General features: G+C 48.2%; 1 protein-coding gene across 2 annotated transcripts; it reads left to right on the top strand.

Annotated features, from left to right (window-relative positions):
- Positions 1-1,341: 1,341 nt before the first annotated feature.
- LOC146042177 (taste receptor type 1 member 3-like) lies at positions 1,342-16,813 on the top strand. 2 transcript variants are annotated; one of them, XM_083162102.1, is made up of 4 exons: positions 1,342-1,661; positions 3,558-3,746; positions 14,985-15,105; positions 15,747-16,813. In XM_083162102.1, exons 1-4 carry the CDS (start codon positions 1,629-1,631, stop codon positions 16,661-16,663), a joined length of 1,260 nt encoding a protein of 419 aa, XP_083018228.1. In that variant the 5' UTR covers positions 1,342-1,628; the 3' UTR covers positions 16,664-16,813. The 2 variants fall into 2 exon arrangements, with proteins under 2 accessions (XP_083018228.1, XP_083018229.1); XM_083162103.1 differs by having other exon boundaries at positions 14,985-15,150.
- The last annotated feature ends 2,241 nt before the right edge of the window (positions 16,814-19,054 follow it).

The following is a 19,054-nucleotide window of genomic DNA, read 5'->3' as shown; positions in this document are numbered from 1 at the left end:
TTCCTCACGATGCCCACGATCATGATCTTTGTGGCCGTGCTAGGAAACAAGTACCGGCAACACTACTGTAGGGAATCATTCACTCATAGGTCCTGCTGCTACAGTACCTTGACCACCTTTGTATTTCCAATACAACCCCAATGTCGGATATCAGATACTGTACCACCTTCCCTAATTTAAACATTTAAACTGCTCCACAGCTGACATTCTCTGATGCTGAATTACTTATAAGTGAGTTATGTTCTCTCATGGTTTATGTGAGTTATCTCCTGAGGTGAGGAAGTTTTAGACATTGGACCACTATGGTTAACATGAAGGATGGGTGGAGTTCTATAATAAAGTAGGGCTTCTAAATGAGTATTAAGTTGAATCCACTCCAATGGGACAAATATTCCCCAATGCACAAACAGTAAATCTCAATAGTGTTTCCAATAACTAAACAAGAGGTTAAATTATAATTTGAGTGACTAAGAAAAAAATATTGGATGATTTTTGAACGGGATTGACTGTGTCAAGCATGGAAAGCTCTGGATAATATTAAGAAATAAGGGAACACCAGAATATGTCATTAACCCATACAGAATGTCACGCTCTTAGAAGCACCAGCTGGAGAGTAACGGAGGCTGGGTGCTTTAACGTATGGTGGTTGCATCCACGACAGAAGGGAGTGAAACAAGGAGGATAAAATATAATGAATTTAATGAAGATATTGCAGACAGTGATAATGATGATAAAAACGGTATATGGCAAGTATGCAAATATAAAGTCAATTGTCCAGTAAGTTATTATAATAGATGATGAAGCTTGGTCCTTGAAGAAATTTTGCAATATAATTGAAGAGTGGAATAGAATATAAACCGGAGTAGTAATTAAGGGTTGCAGAAGGAATTGAGGATTGGATGACTTGAAGAACGAATGAAGATTGTATTGCAGATTGGATGAAGGTTAGAAGATTGGATGATTGGGTGATGTGGATGATGATTTGAAGATTGGATGATTGGATGAGGATTTGAATATTGGATGATTGGTTGCGGATTGGAGGATTGGATGATTGGATGAGGATTTGAAGATAATAAATGAAGATAACTGGAGAAGAGGAATCCTTGCAGTTTATGGTCGTGGCTGCTGCCAGAGGTAACCTTTGGAAGTGACTGTCGGGAGTATAGCAAGGGGAGACCCCTTTGAGGATCTGACCTCGCTGTCCACATAGGCGGTAAGCAGAGTCCGGTGGTACTTGATGCAGTAAACGGCAGGATCTTCTCCAGGGGAAGCTCAGGATTGTAGTGGGAACTACAGAGCCAGGTGAGAGCGGAAGCTCAGGATTGGAGTGAGTACTACAGAGCCAGGTAGGAGCAATGATGCTACGGGATCGACATCATTGTACTGACTGCTGGACTAGCCTGAGCAGCCAGTACTTACCAGGTGAGCTGTGCTGGGATTGGTCAGGCAATCAGAGAGGGAGGCGGAGCCGTGCAGGAGAGGCTGGGAAGCCCTGATTGTATGCAGCTGCACAAGCACCGGCCTTTACACAGACCAGGCACAAACACACATGGCGATATGCTACTCATGTCCTGCATGGAGCTGGAGCACAATACACCAGTGTCACCACGCGATGACAACACGGCCACATGTACCCCAGTGGAGCCAGAGACATAGCAGAGGTGAGCGCCATGGTGGATGTGACACAGAATCTTTACATAGATCAAGAAGCTTTAGTTTGAATAAATCAAGGGAAAACAGAGTGGTTTGAAATCAGCAATGGTGTCTATGACCATGCTGCGTCCTCCCACCATATCTGCTTAACAATTGCTGAAGATACCACTTCATTAGCGGAAAATGAAGAAGATCCGAAACAGCTACTAATTAAGATCAAAGAATGTAGTCTGGAAACTGACTTGCATCTTAATGTGAAGAAGAGAAAGATTTTAACATCAGCCTCAGACATTTTCACCTAAACAGAGGCGGAATTGGAAAAAGTAGATAGTTTTAGCCTACTGTGATCACTAATCAACATTAAAGCAGGGAGGGGGGGGGGGCATTTAATAGGATGAGAGATTCAGAAGATGAGAGGTTTGGTAAGAAATCACCAGTTATTTTAAAAGCGGCAATCCTTTATACTGCAAAACCAGTTTTTAGATATTTCAGTTTAAATGATTGCCACTAACCCCCCCCTCCCTCCCTCCCTCTGCAGCCTAACCCTAGTCTCCTCCAGTGCCTAAACCTTCTCAGCATAAGTACATCCCAGATATCAGCAACCTCATCTATGTTTAAGTTCTGGTGTCTGTGTTCTGATGGCAGTCGGGATTCCATCAGCTGGCATTCCGACCACGGGTAACATAACTGGCACAAAAATCTGTACACAGCTGCAGTGGCTCCAGCGTCTAACTGCCTGCAGCCATGCTGAGTGACCATAGCAGTGACGTGCGGTGAGGCACTGGCTTGGTGGAGCCAGTGCCGATGGGCTCTGTGGGGAGCGTTGGGACCGGGTTGCTTCTGTGCTGACAGGTAGGTGCGGGAGCTGCCGCCTGCATAAGCAGCAGAGACTGGCAGAGCAGCTCCTTCCTGTCAATGCAGAAGCAACCCGGACCAGCGCTCGCCACAGACCCCGTCGTCGCTGGCTCCACCAAGCCACCATGGGGTCTGCCCACATAACTGTTTCACTTAAAAAAACCATGTGGCCAAATGTACAAGCCTCTGAGTTCAGTGGCTGTGCAGGGTGCCGGCTGAACTCAGAGTTTTTTGTAACAGGGCAATCATTTACAATGCATGGTTTTGTCTTGTAGATGTCTGCCTCTTTACAAGAACCCCTGAGTTCAGCCAGCACCCCGCACAGCCACTGTACTCAGAGGCCAGTACATTTGGCCGATATACTTCATTCATTTAAAAACACACAGCATTTTACACAAACACACAGATACACATCTCTGTCACTTTACACAACACACACACCTCTGTCACTTTACACAAATACACCTCACTTTTTAATGGGCTTTTACAGCCCAGTGCTCAGCCCTGCCCCCTGCCCGCCCCCTGTTTCTGTTACTGTACTGTAGACAGTGGGAGGCACCGAACTTGATGCCTCCTAAATTAATTTAAAAAAAAGGTAAAATGATTATAACAATACAGAACATATACCTATGACACATAATTTATGTTATAAGTATTTTCTTTGTATTTTTTAATGATATTAATCATTAATGACAGAAGAGTCCCCTGACTGCACGTCCCTGGACCATAGGACCATTCAAAAGTTCTATAATTGATTGATGTGTGACCAACGCTGGGTGTTTGTATGGAGCCACTGTGACCCTGAAGCTGCAGATGAGAGTCTGAATGCAAACCCTTAGAGCTGTGGCATTTACATATGTTCCCTCAGTCACTGTGTGTACATGTGCAGCTGCAGCGCCATTAGAGTACATCTCTGAATCAGGCCCTTTATTGGTGAGTAATGGAATGTAAAATGTGGTCTGTCGATTGCAGCCTTTATTTATTTGTACCTGATCATTTATTTTATTTGCCATACATATAACTTAAATAAAACTTTGTTCTCCTTTAAGGTTCTGCAAGAGCTGAAAAATCCCAATTTCAGCATGGGCGGTGTTACATTTGACACCTCTGGCAAACCAAACATTGGCTATAATATCCTTAATTGGAGATATAACGAAAAGAATCCATTTTCTACAGTGGGAACATTCCAGAAGAAACTGACGCTGGAGAGATCACAGATTGTATGGTACAGTGCAAAGGTAATAGTTTAGTAGAATTATATATAAGGTAGACCCGCCATATATATGTTCACAGTCATGCCGTCCCATTATTTAGGGCCTTATTTAGCTTCGGACACAGATGTCCGAAAATCGCAAACAGAAAAAGTTTCACAGTGAGGTTGTATCCCCGATCGCACTGAATTTGACAGTAGCGTGTGGTTGAGGCGGCTATGCAGCAAATTTGGGGCAGTGGTCAAACCCATTTTGGCCCATTTTCTCCTGGGACAAAGTTCATCAATGTAGATATGAACTAATCCCCCCTACTCTACACTGTCACTTACAGGGCAGCCGAGAGGTATGCCAGTAATATTTTGGGGGTGTGACCTAATCACAGGAGGTAACCAACCACACCTCCCTTGAATAGGCCACACCCCCACAATGTTTAGAGGGGGTGAAAAAGTCGAGCAAGCCTGGGTCCAGGTAATTAGTACCTGCTCCCCCCCCCCCCCCCTCTCAGCGGCCCTGGTCACTTACACGGTAGTGGGGACAGACAACAGCAGGACCATCTTGTATCCAGGAGTGGCACAGCGGGCAGCCGGCATCGGTACAAAGGGCGGTGACTGGGAGAGGAACAGCGTGCAGGCAGACCGGTGCAGCACGACAATGGCGGGCGGGCTGCGCAACGTGACCTCTGACATCACATTGCACTACGCACAGTCGCACAGATGGGTTCAGGAGCAGCCGGGCAGTGTTTGAGGTGCTCATTAAGAGCAAGATGCACCAGCTTCAAAATGTGATAAAGTAGGAGTGATACACCGCCAGTCAATCAGTTCCTAACTGCCATGATACAGGCTTTGTTTATAAATTGACAGTTAGGTCTGGAGCTGATTGGCTAGCTGTTTATCATTCTCCACTTTTTGAAGTTTTGTGCATCTGGCCCTACAAAAGTAGAAGAGGGTTGACTGGGTTATCTGTGAGTGGGACCTCTACTGGCGGCATTATGCTAAGACAGGTGCCATTCAGATTAGCATTCACTGAATACATGAACACGTATTGGACCTTATTCTGGTTGACACACTCCCATGCGAATTCGCACGGTAGCACGATGTTTTGCATCTGTGCATGCGCACACGCATTTATGCGCATGCGCAAATCCCGGTGTGAATGGGCACGGCAAACTGCAAATTCACTGTCCCATCCGCACCCAACAGTGTGAGCGTGGGGCAGGGGTGGATAGACGTCTTCCAATGAAAACGGTGGGCGTGCCCAGGGAAATGAGGTAGAGGCGCGGCTGCTGGGGGTGATGTCAGCTGCCTACCCTATCCTCCAGGGCTGGCGCCACCACTAGGCAGGTCTATGCATTTGCCTAGAGCGCCAGTTTTCAGCAGGGAGCAGAGAGGTGAGTGGCACCGGCAGCTGCCGATACCCCCCCACCCCCCCCCCCCGGGAAATGACGTGGCGGCCCCTGCCAACGACTCTCCCCCACCCTCCGCCCGGGAATGCCGCAGCGGCCTGCCACCGCAATCACCGGCACCCCCCCTCCCGTACAGAGGCCTTGCACTGGCACTGCTGTCATGTGAGTGTCACAGTGACACCTGTGAGTGTCTTAGTTTTGCGTGCGACCATCCAATGATGTGGGTCTCATCCCCATGGCTGCAAATGTCCATTCATCTATTCACATCTGTGCGGGCGAATTCGCCATGCGAAGGGAGTGGGCGGCAATGTGAACGCGGACGGGCTTAAAAACACGCCTCGCTGCGTGTCAACCAGAATAAAGTCCATTCTCCGTAGCTAATATAGTATTGCTAATTTAACGTGATCCCACTGACACCACAAGAGGGAGCTGTTTTGTTAGAATTTCAGGTTTCTAGCTGAGCAGAGAGCAGGATTTATACTGTGTGCCTTTTCTACGTGTGTAATAAGTAAGTACATGCATAGTAAGGACAGTTTTTCCACTCCATGGGCCAGATGTATCAAGCTTCAAAAAGTGATAAAATGAAGAGTGATAAACAGCCAGCCAATCAGCTCCTGTCTGTTATTTTTCAAACCCAGCCTGTGACATGGCAGGTGGGAGCTGATTGGCTGGCTGTTTATCACTCTCCATTTTTTCACTTTTGAAGCTTGATACATCTGGCTCCATATGTAAAGTTGAACATGCTCGTGTGTCTTGTGTGCTTTTACCCTGCGTATTCTGCCTAATTCATGTTTGGCAATCGTACATTACCAGGGAAGTCCAGGAACAGAACATTTCCTCCCTGAAGGAGAGGGTCAGGTAGGCAACCCTGGCGCAAATGCAATTGCAACTTCGGGTACTTGTTTCCTAGCACGGCGCCCACGATTTCCATCCTATGGCATCTTATGCCATCACATGCATCGCAAGCCATAATACCGCATACGATGCATGCAATACGATTTTTAAATGTTTAAGCACCCTAACGGGTGCTTACAACATACCTCCCAACAGTCCCGATTTTATCGGGACAGTCCCGATTGTCAGGGACTGTCCCGCTGTCCCACCCGCAGGCGGCAGTGTCCCGCGGTGTGGGGGGGCTGTTGGGAGTCCCCCCTGTCAGCTGCTAAGCAGCGGGGAATAAACGCTGTGCGCATGCGCACAGCGTCTATTCCCGTAGCCAGGGGGCTGGGGGCATGGCTAGAGGCTCACAGAGCCTCTGAGTCATGCCCCCATAGCGGCAAAATGGGGGCGTGGCCTCGCGGGGGAGCCGCGAGTATAGGCCACGCCCCCAAATTAGGCCACGCCCCCGAAAATTTCGGCACGCAGCAGCGTCCCGCTTCCTGTCCTCGCAAAGTTGGGAGGTATGTTACAATGTTAAATGCACCCCCACGCCACCCCCACTATTAACGCAAACCCGAAGCGTGTCGAGCGCAGCAAGCCAGGGGGGGTGGCTGTACGCGTCCTCCGACCTTTTCATACCCCCACTATCCATGTCGGCGTGGAGTTGATTTCAGATAGTGTGGCGAGCGCAGCGAGCCCCATGAGGGGACGCGTATTACTTTACATGTATTCCGCGTCCCGCGCGGGGTCGCTGCGCTCGCCACGCTTCGGGCTCGTTGGATCGCTGCGCTCGCCCCACTATATAGAATCAACTCCACCCCGACGTGGATAGTGGGGGTATGAAAAGGTCGGAGGACGCTGCCTCTCAGGAATAAGGATACACCAAAACTGCGTAAACATATTGCAACCTATGTGCAAATGGAGAACATTGAGGTTACGCATACCTCCTAGCAGTGGCATAACTAAGTTTTGGGCGCACCCCCAATCCCCCGCCGCCCATGCAAACACCCCCCCCCCCCCCCAATCCCCTGCAGCCTTACCTATCGCGCTGGTCCCGGCGGCTCCGTTCTTCTTATGCTGATGACCACCACAAAATGGCCGCCCCCATACAGCAGACAGTTTCAGAGAACTGTGTGCTATATGGGGGCGGCCATTTTGTGGTGGTCCTCAGCAGAAGAACGGAGCCGCCGGGACCAGCGAGATAGGTAAGGCTGCAGGGGATTGGGGGGGGGGGGGGTGTAACTATAGCACCGCAGCCCCCGGCGCCCGCACATGCACAGCGCCCCCCCCCCGCGGTGGCGGGGGCTGCGGTGCTATAGTTACGCCGCTACCTCCTAGTCAGAGTCCCTACCCTGCTGCATTCATTTTACTGAGCCTTCCGCTGCCCCTCTAAGCTCTCTTACCCTCCCAGTTTTCAGTGGGTCACCGCCTAAAATCAGGACTGCACATGCGTTCTGTTCACTGGGTGTACGCACGCTACATGGCGGGCAGGGGGTGGAGAAAGGTGGGGGGGGCGTCGAGCAGCCCCATTAGCATATGGGAAAGCCCAACGTTTCATGGGTGTTCCCCGCTGGGCTTCTCATGGTAATAAGGCCGTGACGCGGGTGCAGGGGGTGGGCAGCTGACATCACTGGATGCCAGCTGCCCGCCGTGTCCTCACACAGGGCGCCCGCAGTTTAGAGACACAATATAGGTCGTCGTTGACCATCGTATGATTTCTCCCCGCCTGCGAATGGATGATCATGTAAATCATCCATTCGCAGCCGTGCGGGGGGTCGTGTGTGCGAGGGGCAGACGGAACAGCGGGCAGGGGGCAGCATCTGATGGACTCGCAAGGCCTTGCGAGTCAATCAGAATAAGGTCCATTGAGTGTGTATAAGGGGCACTATTCCTGCCGGCATTGTGTGCATAAGGGACACTGTGTATAAGGGGCGCTATTCCTGCCGGCATTGTGTGCATAAGGGACACTGTGTATAAGGGGCGCTATTCCTGCCGGCATTGTGTGCATAAGGGACACTGTGTATAAGGGGCGCTATTCCTGCCGGCATTGTGTGCATAAGGGACACTGTGTATAAGGGGCGCTATTCCTGCCGGCATTGTGTGCATAAGGGACACTGTGTATAAGGGGCGCTATTCCTGCCGGCATTGTGTGCATAAACTGTGCTAATCCTGCAGACATTATGTGCATAAGGGGTGCTATTCCTGGGGGCATTATGTGTGTAAGGGTGCTATACCTGCAGGGATCGTGTATGTAAGGTGGTGCTATTCCTGCAGGGATCGTGTATGTAAGGTGGTGCTATACCTGCAGGGATCGTGTATGTAAGGTGGTGCTATACCTGCAGGGATCGTGTATGTAAGGTGGTGCTATTCCTGCAGGGATCGTGTATGTAAGGTGGTGCTATACCTGCAGGGATCGTGTATGTAAGGTGGTGCTATACCTGCAGGGATCGTGTATGTAAGGTGGTGCTATACCTGCAGGGATCGTGTATGTAAGGTGGTGCTATTCCTGCAGGGATCGTGTATGTAAGGTGGTGCTATTCCTGCAGGGATCGTGTATGTAAGGTGGTGCTATTCCTGCAGGGATCGTGTATGTAAGGTGGTGCTATTCCTGCAGGGATCGTGTATGTAAGGTGGTGCTATTCCTGCAGGGATCGTGTATGTAAGGTGGTGCTATTCCTGCAGGGATCGTGTATGTAAAGTGGTGCTATTCCTGCAGGGATCGTGTATGTAAGGTGGTGCTATTCCTGCAGGGATCGTGTATGTAAGGTGGTGCTATTCCTGGGGGCATTATGTGTGTAAGGGTGCTATACCTGCAGGGATCGTGTATGTAAGGTGGTGCTATTCCTGCAGGGATCGTGTATGTAAGGTGGTGCTATACCTGCAGGGATCGTGTATGTAAGGTGGTGCTATACCTGCAGGGATCGTGTATGTAAGGTGGTGCTATACCTGCAGTGATCGTGTATGTAAGGTGGTGCTATACCTGCAGGGATCGTGTATGTAAGGTGGTGCTATTCCTGCAGGGATCGTGTATGTAAGGTGGTGCTATTCCTGCAGGGATCGTGTATGTAAGGTGGTGCTATTCCTGCAGGGATCGTGTATGTAAGGTGGTGCTATTCCTGCAGGGATCGTGTATGTAAGGTGGTGCTATTCCTGCAGGGATCGTGTATGTAAGGTGGTGCTATTCCTGCAGGGATCGTGTATGTAAAGTGGTGCTATTCCTGCAGGGATCGTGTATGTAAGGTGGTGCTATTCCTGCAGGGATCCTGTATGTAAGGTGGTGCTATTCCTGCAGGCATTGTGCGCATAAACTGCTCTAACCTTAGCTTCTTTCCCTTCCCCTGCCGCCAGCACCATCAGGAGATGGTATCAGATGGCAAGCCTCCCGAGTCCTGACAAACATAGGAATATGTATTGCTTCCATGCCCATGCCATTGTAGGGGGTTAAGGCTGTGGGGCTAAGATGTACAGAAACCCAATGATGCCAGTCCATCTGTGCACGGTGTCACTTCCCTGGTCCATTGGGTTACGGTGTAAATGGTATACAATGTCTACGGTGACAGTCACTAGGTCAACCACTAATTTTTGACAGTGACTAGGTTGACACCTTGAAATGGTCAACATACCCAAGGTCAACATTGACAAACGGAAACCATCAAGGCTAAAAAAAAAAAAGAAAAATCCCATGTCGACCTTTATACTGTCGACCTTCCCCCATGTCAAAAAATCCCATGTTTTACTGTCAACCTTCAGTCATGTTGACCTTCCTGCATGTCGACCTTCAGTCATGTCGACCTTCATGCATGTCGACCTAGTGTTGTTCACCTTAAACTTGTTGGGTGGCCTGGGATGGGTTGGTGACAAGCCATGAGCCTATCAGGTTGACAGGGGGCATTTCTTAAGTACAGGGTATATATAGGTTTTTCCCATGATGCCTCTTCCTCTTCCCTGTTTGGAAGAACCTCCCGCCCGCCCTGGATTTTATGCGATTTGGCACTAATTTTTGTTTCCCGCTGTCACGATCCGGTCAGGTGATGGATTAAATAAGGCATGTGTCCTGTCATTATTATGTGTGAGATGAATGTATTTCTGGTATTGTTTGTAAAATCATGTCTGCTATTATTATGTGTGAGATCGGGGCATGTCTTGTATTATGTGTGTAAACTTAATGTTGTCACAACATTCAAGTATTTTAGTGATACCTGCTTGTGAAATCCTGCTGGTTCTGCTCTGTCTCATGCTGCTGACAGTGCTGTGTTAGTTTGAACACTGCAGGCTGATTACAGCACCTGGGTGAGTCCATGCTGCCAGACAGTTCTGTGTAACCTGACCATTGCTTAATGATTAAAGCACCTGAGTGAGAGACATGCTCAGCCCTCGTTGATTGAGGCACCTGTGAGAATCCAGTTCCTTGTGCTTCGTATAAAAGGCAGACAGACCTTGCCAGAGTATAGGTTCACTAACCTGCTCCAGCGTTCCCAGTGCTTGGTCTGATATCCTGTCTTTCCAGTGTATAATTCCGGCTATTCTCCTGACTATTCTCCTGCCTGATCCTCTGGTACCGTGTCTAATGATTCCAGTGTATGACTTCGGCTATCCTGGTGACTATTCTACGGTTGGCTCCCTCTGTACTGCATCCGTGACATCCTGTGTATGACCTTGGCTTGTTCTGTGACCATTCTCCTGCCCGCTCCCTGTGTACTGCATCCTGTGACTCCCAGTGTATGACCTTGGCTCGTTCTGTGACCATTCTCCTGCCCGCTCCCTGTGTACTGCATCCTGTGACTCCCAGTGTATGACCCGGCTAGTACTTGGACTCTTGCTCAAGCCTGCTCCTTCATTACCTGTATCTGTCTGCAAGTTCTTAACCCGGCTAGTCTGACCATGAGCATTCCAGAGCTGACCCTGCCTTACGCCCAGTATTTGCCAGCACCATGTGGGAAACCTGATCAGGGGACCGCGACCGGCGTACCGAGTGCAGCGAAGCCCAAATCCCGCTTGGAGGGGTCACTGGCGAAAACCACCGGTACAGTTAGATTCCGCACCCCTGGGTCAGGTAAAGCCAATTCCCGGTCTGGTATTCACCTTTCCGAGTTTAAAACCGTGACAAATGTGATCTGAAAGGGGGCTGCCTGCCATTTCCCCTTGAGTGTAAGCACTGTGAACATTCCTCAGAGTAACCATCTCTTATCAGACTTGAAGCCTGTCTGTTATGCATCTCACTGGATAAGGAATGTGTACCAATCACTTTGAAAGCAGCAGACGAATTCTTCATGTAGAAGTTTAATTATCTAGGGACATTCACTAGGTCCAGCAGGGAAATGGTAAAAATCCCAAGGGTGGGAGGGATGAGGGAGCCTGCAGGTAACTGCTTATCTTGCCCCTGTGGTTTTGGTACTTCTTGATGGAACAGCAAGCTGTCTGGAAGTGACCCGTTTGTTTCAGGTGGAAACCCCCCACTGCAGAATGAGTACTTGGGTGTAAGATACAGTTCTGTCTTTTTAATTCCCTTTTATTTTGTTTGAGATGTATTTCTTTTGTGTGCACTTTTAAAAGCTTTATAACCATTTTTACCACTAAAGCTCTGTAGTATTTTCTAGGAATAAATCATACATATTTCCAGTTCTGATTTTGTGTTCTGAAGACTTACGCCAGAAGAGAACGCTATAACCTTCTCTATATATTGTGTTGTGTGGTTAGGTGCGAGCAAGGCGTACCTTGTGCAATTTAAAAGTGCTAAATCAAGCTTTGCTGGAGGCAGTGTACCTCAAAGAGGGGACTCGTGTGTCCAAAGTAAGCTCCAAGCACGGCCGGAGCTGCTCAGATTGATGTACCAGTGGGTCCGCGACAGAGCCAGCGGTCAAAGAATGGCATAAGCAGTCATTTTGGGGCACCCACTTTTGGTAGGACGGCGGTTATGTCCTTCCCATGCGGGTGGACAAGGGACATTCCTGTGCGGGAGTGCCCATTGTTCTGCCAGGTTAAAGGGTGGTGTGTCCTGCACAATGCAGTTTATGCAGATAGGAGACGGTGGTGAGACCCTCCTAGAGTTTTTGGAGTTAAGTTGACTGGGCTGGCGTTTTAGTAGCAACTTGTTTTTTGCCATTCTCCACATTTAGTTTAATTAGCTTAAATCTAGTTTAAATGGCAGCTACAAAATTTAGTTTAAACTAGTCAACATGGTCACCAAAAATAAATGATTGTTGACCTTTAAAAGTAAGCACTTGGTTGTCCGTGTCTTTATTTATTGTCCGTGTAAGCTATTTGGTGTCGGTGTCATCTATTGTTAGTTAAGATAGTTTAAGTTAAGGAAAAAGGTATGGCACAATAAGTTATGGGCACCTTGTACCCCGTCCTTTCCTGACAGTATGCTGAGAATACCCCGTCCTTTCCTGACAGTATGCTGAGAGTACCCCGTCCTTTCCTGAGAGTATGCTGAGAATACCCTGTCCTTTCCTGACAGTATGCTGAGAATACCCTGTCCTTTCCTGGCAGTATGCTGAGAGTACCCCGTCCTTTCCTGAGAGTATGCTGAGAATACCCCGTCCTTTCCTGACAGTATGCTGAGAATACCCTGTCCTTTCCTGACAGTATGCTGAGAATACCCTGTCCTTTCCTGGCAGTATGCTGAGAGTACCCCGTCCTTTCCTGACAGTATGCTGAGAATACCCCGTCCTTTCCTGGCAGTATGCTGAGAGTACCCTGTCCTTTCCTGACAGTATGCTGAGAGTACCCCGTCCTTTCCTGAGAGTATGCTGAGAATACCCCGTCCTTTCCTGAGAGTATGCTGAGAGTACCCTGTCCTTTCCTGACAGTATGCTGAGAGTACCCCGTCCTTTCCTGAGAGTATGCTGAGAGTACCCCGTCCTTTCCTGGCAGTATGCTGAGTGTACCCCGTCCTTTCCTGAGAGTATGCTGAGAGTACCCCATCCTTTCCTGACAGTATGCTGAGAGTACCCCGTCCTTTCCTGACAGTATGCTGAGAGTACCCTGTCCTTTCCTGGCAGTATGCTGAGAGTACCCTGTCCTTTCCTGAGAGTATGCTGAGAGTACCCCATCCTTTCCTGAGAGTATGCTGAGAGTACCCCGTCCTTTCCTGAGAGTATGCTGAGAGTACCCCGTCCTTTCCTGGCAGTATGCTGAGAGTACCCTGTCCTTTCCTGACAGTATGCTGAGAATACCCTGTCCTTTTCTGACAGTATGCTGAGAGTACCCCGTCCTTTCCTGACAGTATGCCGAGAGTACCCCGTCCTTTCCTGACAGTATGCTGAGAGTACCCCATCCTTTCCTGACAGTATGCTGAGAGTACCCCGTCCTTTCCTGACAGTATGCTGAGAATACCCCGTCCTTTTCTGACAGTATGCTGAGAGTACCCCGTCCTTTCCTGAGAGTATGCTGAGAGTACCCCGTCCTTTCCTGACAGTATGCTGAGAATACCCTGTCCTTTTCTGACAGTATGCTGAGAGTACCCCGTCCTTTCCTGAGAGTATGCTGAGAGTACCCCGTCCTTTCCTGACAGTATGCTGAGAATACCCCGTCCTTTCCTGACAGTATGCTGAGAATACCCCGTCCTTTCCTGAGAGTATGCTGAGAGTACCCTGTCCTTTCCTGACAGTATGCTGAGAGTACCCCGTCCTTTCCTGAGAGTATGCTGAGAGTACCCCGTCCTTTCCTGACAGTATGCTGAGAGTACCCCGTCCTTTCCTGACAGTATGCTGAGAATACCCCGTCCTTTCCTGACAGTATGCTGAGAGTACCCCGTCCTTTCCTGAGAGTATGCTGAGAATACCCCGTCCTTTCCTGACAGTATGCTGAGAATACCCTGTCCTTTCCTGACAGTATGCTGAGAATACCCTGTCCTTTCCTGGCAGTATGCTGAGAGTACCCCGTCCTTTCCTGACAGTATGCTGAGAATACCCTGTCCTTTCCTGACAGTATGCTGAGAATACCCCGTCCTTTCCTGGCAGTATGCTGAGAGTACCCCGTCCTTTCCTGACAGTATGCTGAGAGTACCCCGTCCTTTCCTGACAGTATGCTGAGAGTACCCCGTCCTTTCCTAACAGTATGCTGAGAGTACCCCGTCCTTTCCTGACAGTATGCTGAGAATACCCTGTCCGTTCCTGGCAGTATGCCGAGAGTACCCCGTCCTTTCCTGACAGTATGCCGAGAGTACCCCGTCCTTTGCTGACAGTATGCTGAGAATACCCTATCCGTTCCTGGCAGTATGCTGAGAGTACCCCGTCCTTTCCTGGCAGTATGCTGAGAGTACCCCGTCCTTTCCTGGCAGTATGCTGAGAATACCCCGTCCTTTCCTGACAGTATGCCAAGAGTACCCCGTCCTTTCCTGACAGTATGCTGAGAGTACCCCGTCCTTTCCTGGCAGTATGCTGAGAGTACCCCGTCCTTTCCTGGCAGTATGCTGAGAATACCCCGTCCTTTTCTGACAGTATGCTGAGAATACCCTATCCGTTCCTGACAGTATGCTGAGAATACCCCGTCCTTTCCTGACAGTATGCTGAGAATACCCTATCCGTTCCTGACAGTATGCTGAGAGTACCCTGTCCGTTCCTGACAGTATGCTGAGAATACCCCGTCCTTTCCTGACAGTATGCTGAGAATACCCCATCCTTTCCTGACAGTATGCTGAGAATACCCCGTCCTTTCCTGGCAGTATGCTGAGAATACCCCGTCCTTTCCTGACAGTATGCTGAGAATACCCTGTCCTTTCCTGACAGTATGCTGAGAATACCCCGTCCTTTCCTGACAGTATGCTGAGAATACCCCGTCCTTTCCTGACAGTATGCTGAGAATACCCCGTCCTTTTCTGACAGTATGCTGAGAATACCCTGTCCTTTCCTGACAGTATGCTGAGAATACCCCGTCCTTTCCTGACAGTATGCTGAGAATACCCTGTCCTTTCCTGACAGTATGCTGAGAATACCCCGTCCTTTACTGACATTATGGTTTGGATGTGTTGTCATTCACAGATACCTGAGTCTACTTGCTCCCGACAATGCTCAGCTGGCCAGGTGAAGATGATCAAAGACATCCAATCATGCTGCTTTGAATGTATCACATGTCCTGAAGGAACCTATGCAAATTCTACAGGTGACTATTACATCAGATGTGGGCCACCACAGGACATTTAAAAGGGTAATAAGCTATGTAATTAATAGAAAGGTTAACATATCGTATTTAGCTTAATTTTCTCCAACAACCAGTCTTATCCTTCACTAAGACTGCTGCTGCTTTCTGCCGGAACAATTTAAGACTAACTATAGAGTCCTTGTGTGCTCCAACTAATAGCATTACACTTAATCACCAGTAGCTGGTGGAGTAGACTGGAAATCCACTCTATGGTCCAGATGTACTAAGCTTCAAAAGTGATAAAATGGAGAGTGATAAACAAACAACCAACCAGCTCCTGCCTAACATTTTTTGAAACACAGTCTGTGACATGACAGGTAGGAACTGATTGGTTGGTTTTTTTATCACTTTCCATTTTATCACTTTTGAAGCTTAGTATCGGCTGACCACAAAGCATGTGCTGAACTGCATGGCATCCATAGTGGCTGCACCAATGGATCGTTGGCTTCCCAACACTGCTAGGCCCCACAGTAGCTGCTGATGGTGCTTTGGGAGTATATTTATATAGTCAACATGTCACATATCATGTTTTATTCCTATATTGCTGTAATCTCCAATTTTGCATGCATAGTGATATCAATAATGTCTTTCCTTTCTCACAGACTGTCCATCATGTCCTGCCGGCCAATGGTCCAAGCCAGGAAGTATAACCTGCCAGCAACCCACTTTTCTCTTTTTAACGTGGCAAAACTACTACGTTCTTGCTCTCCTTGGATTCCTGGGACTCACCATATGCCTTGTTTTGTCAACCACGGTCATCCTGTTCCAGCACCGGCATACTATTCTGTTTGTTGCTTCTGGTGGCCTTCAATGTTTCATTATCCTACTTGGGCTGCTATGTATGTGTGTCTCAATCATCTTTTACATTGGAGAACCTTCTGATTTAAAGTGTCTTCTACAGCAACCGTTGCTGTCCCTGAGCTTTACCACATTCCTGGGACCTATACTGGTGAAATCCATACAGCTTCTGTTTTGTTCTCTGTCAAGAAGATCATGTCTTTACAAAGTCATACACCCAGGCAGGTGGATCATCTTACTCTGTACTTTCCTGGGTCAGTTTCTCTTCTGCGCTATGTATGTGAAGTCCACCCAGCCCTTCTCGGTGGGAGTGGCTTCCTTAGATGTAAGTTCATTGGTTATTTATCTCAGTTGTAAATATGAACCATTGCTACAGTTTGGGCTGATGTTCGCCTACAATGGGCTGCTAGTCTTGCTTTCCTTCACATGTTCCTTCATGGCTGAGAAACCAGTCCATCAGTATTACATGGCGAGGGATATAACTGTTGCGATGCTCGCTCTGATTCTGGCTTGGATCATTTTCATTCCCACCTATGTCAGTGCAGGTGCTGCATACAAATCTCCCATTCAGATGGGTTTTATTCTTAGCAGCTGTCTTGGGGTCTTGTCGGCTGTTTTTTTCCCCAAATGCCACCTTCTCATCTATAAAAAAGAGTTAAATAGCAGCGAGTATTTTGGGACGTACATTCCGACCAGACAAGATGAAAGGATGGCAGAATAGAGACACATTTTAATTTAACTGCCTAAAATATAATCTATTCTTAAAAAAAAAATCATGATTTGATTATTTTTTCTAAAGGGGTTGCGGGCATACTGTACTGTGACTTTCATCTAAATATAGCTGCGGTCGGTGTCGCCTCTGTTTCCTTTCCTTCTGTGTCGTTCTCCCCCCCCTTCCCCCCCACAGTCTGCCCCTCTGCTCCCTGTACCCTCAATCTGGGGACTGTGGGTACAGCTGTCAAGGGCCCGGCCTCTTTGAGAGACAGAGAGAGAAGGGCACGGGCCACTCATTCTTCCCAACGCACTCCACTCTGCTGTGATGTGCTGCCTGCCCTGCTCAGTGGCTGAACACAGGCTTTTTTACATCAGGACGCTGGCAGCCAATTAATACGCGTCACCGGGTGGTGAGCCAATCAGAGCTAGCGTACTGTTAACCAATCAGAGTGGCTACCGGTACGCAGGCGCTAATTGGCTCACCACCTGGTACAGCATACTAATTGGCCACCAGCATCCTAAATCTAATGTCCAGGAGCAGGGCTTTGTTCAGCCACCGAGCAGCGCAGGCAACACAGCGGAAGTGGGAGACAGGGGAGGGGGGGTGGTAAATGAAGGCGGGTGGGGCGGTGTCGGTGTCCCGGGCCTGGACTAGAAATCAGTCCAGGGCCCCAAATTTCCTGGTGGCAGTCCTAATCCACCTCTTTTACCTTCCTGTAACTATCCCCCTCACACTACATAGCCTGACATTGCTCCAGTCAGCTCATCTTCTCTCTCCTGCACTACTGCTCTCCCTCCCATAAGGATGCAGTCAGCATTCCTCCGGTCAGGATGCTGGACTTCAGTATACTGAAGCCGGCATCCCATCTGCTGCCAAAACAATGGTGCCAATCACTCTGTATGTGGGGCAAGTTAGGGTCGGGCTGAGGAAGGGGATTTAAGTTTAGACACAAGTACGGGACTTAGAGTTAGGCTGCAGGGGAAGACTGTTACATACAGCAGTACATAGTTAATGAGGTAGAAAAAAGACAATTGTCCATTGAGTTCAACCTAGAAATTAATAAATACGAGATTTAAGAAAGTAATTTTAGATAGACGTCCCCTTGTTTAATGACCAATGTATCATTGACCGGTCCCCCTATCACACATTCCAATAGGGGGGGGGGGGGCTGTATACCACCTGGTATATACACACGCCACACCCCTTTATTTGGCTCTTATTTAGACTATGGTCTATCATCAGAAATGATGCGTCTCATAGGTCACAATTGTAATGTCTAAGACGCACACTAGACAAATACACCGAAGACATTATGCTATCATTTTGGTTTTGGACAGGAGAAGGATCACTTCTCTGTTGACATGTCCTTAATTCACTCTAACCTTATAATAAAAGGAATGCTTTGTGCAACCAGAATATTGTATTAAATATGGCAAAAAGATAATCATTTCATTTCATCTGTGAATAATGCTTTATATTGCTACATTAAAAACACATAAATAATGTGAATTAATTTTTTATACATTTTCTATTCATGGTTCCATTTTTTAAACTCAATAAATAAACACGCCCTCTTGGCTCACAGAATACAGTATGTCAGGAAACCGCCGCCTTTGTACGCCTACTTAATTCTATTTGCACATTATGCCTCTGGCATTATTAAGACAAAGCTTCGAGTGCAGGACAGGGGAGATGCAAGAAAAAGTTACATTATTTAAAATGATAAGCCGTTCTTGCATAAAGTATAATAAAGTATAATAAATAGGTAACGTGCTATTTGATATTACATTTGAAATCCTTCTGTATACCACATAAATTAATAGCTTTATTTTATTAGTCAATATATTATATGAATCATAGTTGCTACGGGATACTCTCATGTCACATGGGCCCTTATTCTAGCTGAATCGGTCAGATGCATATTTTCGGACGGAACCGAGTGTTCCTAGCCCCGCCTTCCATACGGATCGCTCACACCGTCCCAATGCGGTAAGAAGCCGACCGAATGGACCGCGAGTGGATTTTTCATGTGAACACCTCCTCCAACGCCTCCCCCATCTTTCGATGGTCGCCGACCATCGAATGCTGGACCGAGTGGTCAGGCAGCACCGAGTGCTCCAGACCATTAGGGCATTTCTCAGTGCAAAACCAGGTATATGGGCGGGCAGCTGGCATCCGGCTATGTCATATGTCCGCCCCCCAAACGTGCATCACGGGCGGATTACCATACGTACGCCCAGCGGTTTCCTGGGAACGCCTATGAAATGCGGGGCGTACGCATATGGTAATGATCCCAAACAGCCCTTCACGCCCCTTTCCACCCCCTGTTCGGATTGTTCCAACTGATCGTTTTCTGTACAGAATTTACGCCATATTCGGACATGCGCAAACACCAAC

The sequence above is a fragment of the Crinia signifera genome, chromosome 19 (assembly GCF_055691185.1).
Source record: "Crinia signifera chromosome 19, ASM5569118v1, whole genome shotgun sequence".
NCBI classification, from domain to species: domain Eukaryota; kingdom Metazoa; phylum Chordata; class Amphibia; order Anura; family Myobatrachidae; genus Crinia; species Crinia signifera.
Note: the sequence above shows the minus strand (reverse complement) of the source record. Positions and strands in the feature narration are given on the sequence as shown.

Bases quoted from the DNA above. Each gene is read 5' to 3' on its own strand.
- LOC146042177 (XM_083162102.1), top strand. From the start codon at position 1,629: ATGTACCCCAGTGGAGCCAGAGACATAGCAGAG. The intron at 1,662-3,557 runs GTGAGCGCCATG...TTCTCCTTTAAG, and splicing joins GAGCCAGAGACATAGCAGAG to GTTCTGCAAGAGCTGAAAAA. The intron at 15,106-15,746 runs GTGACTATTACA...CCTTTCTCACAG, and splicing joins AACCTATGCAAATTCTACAG to ACTGTCCATCATGTCCTGCC.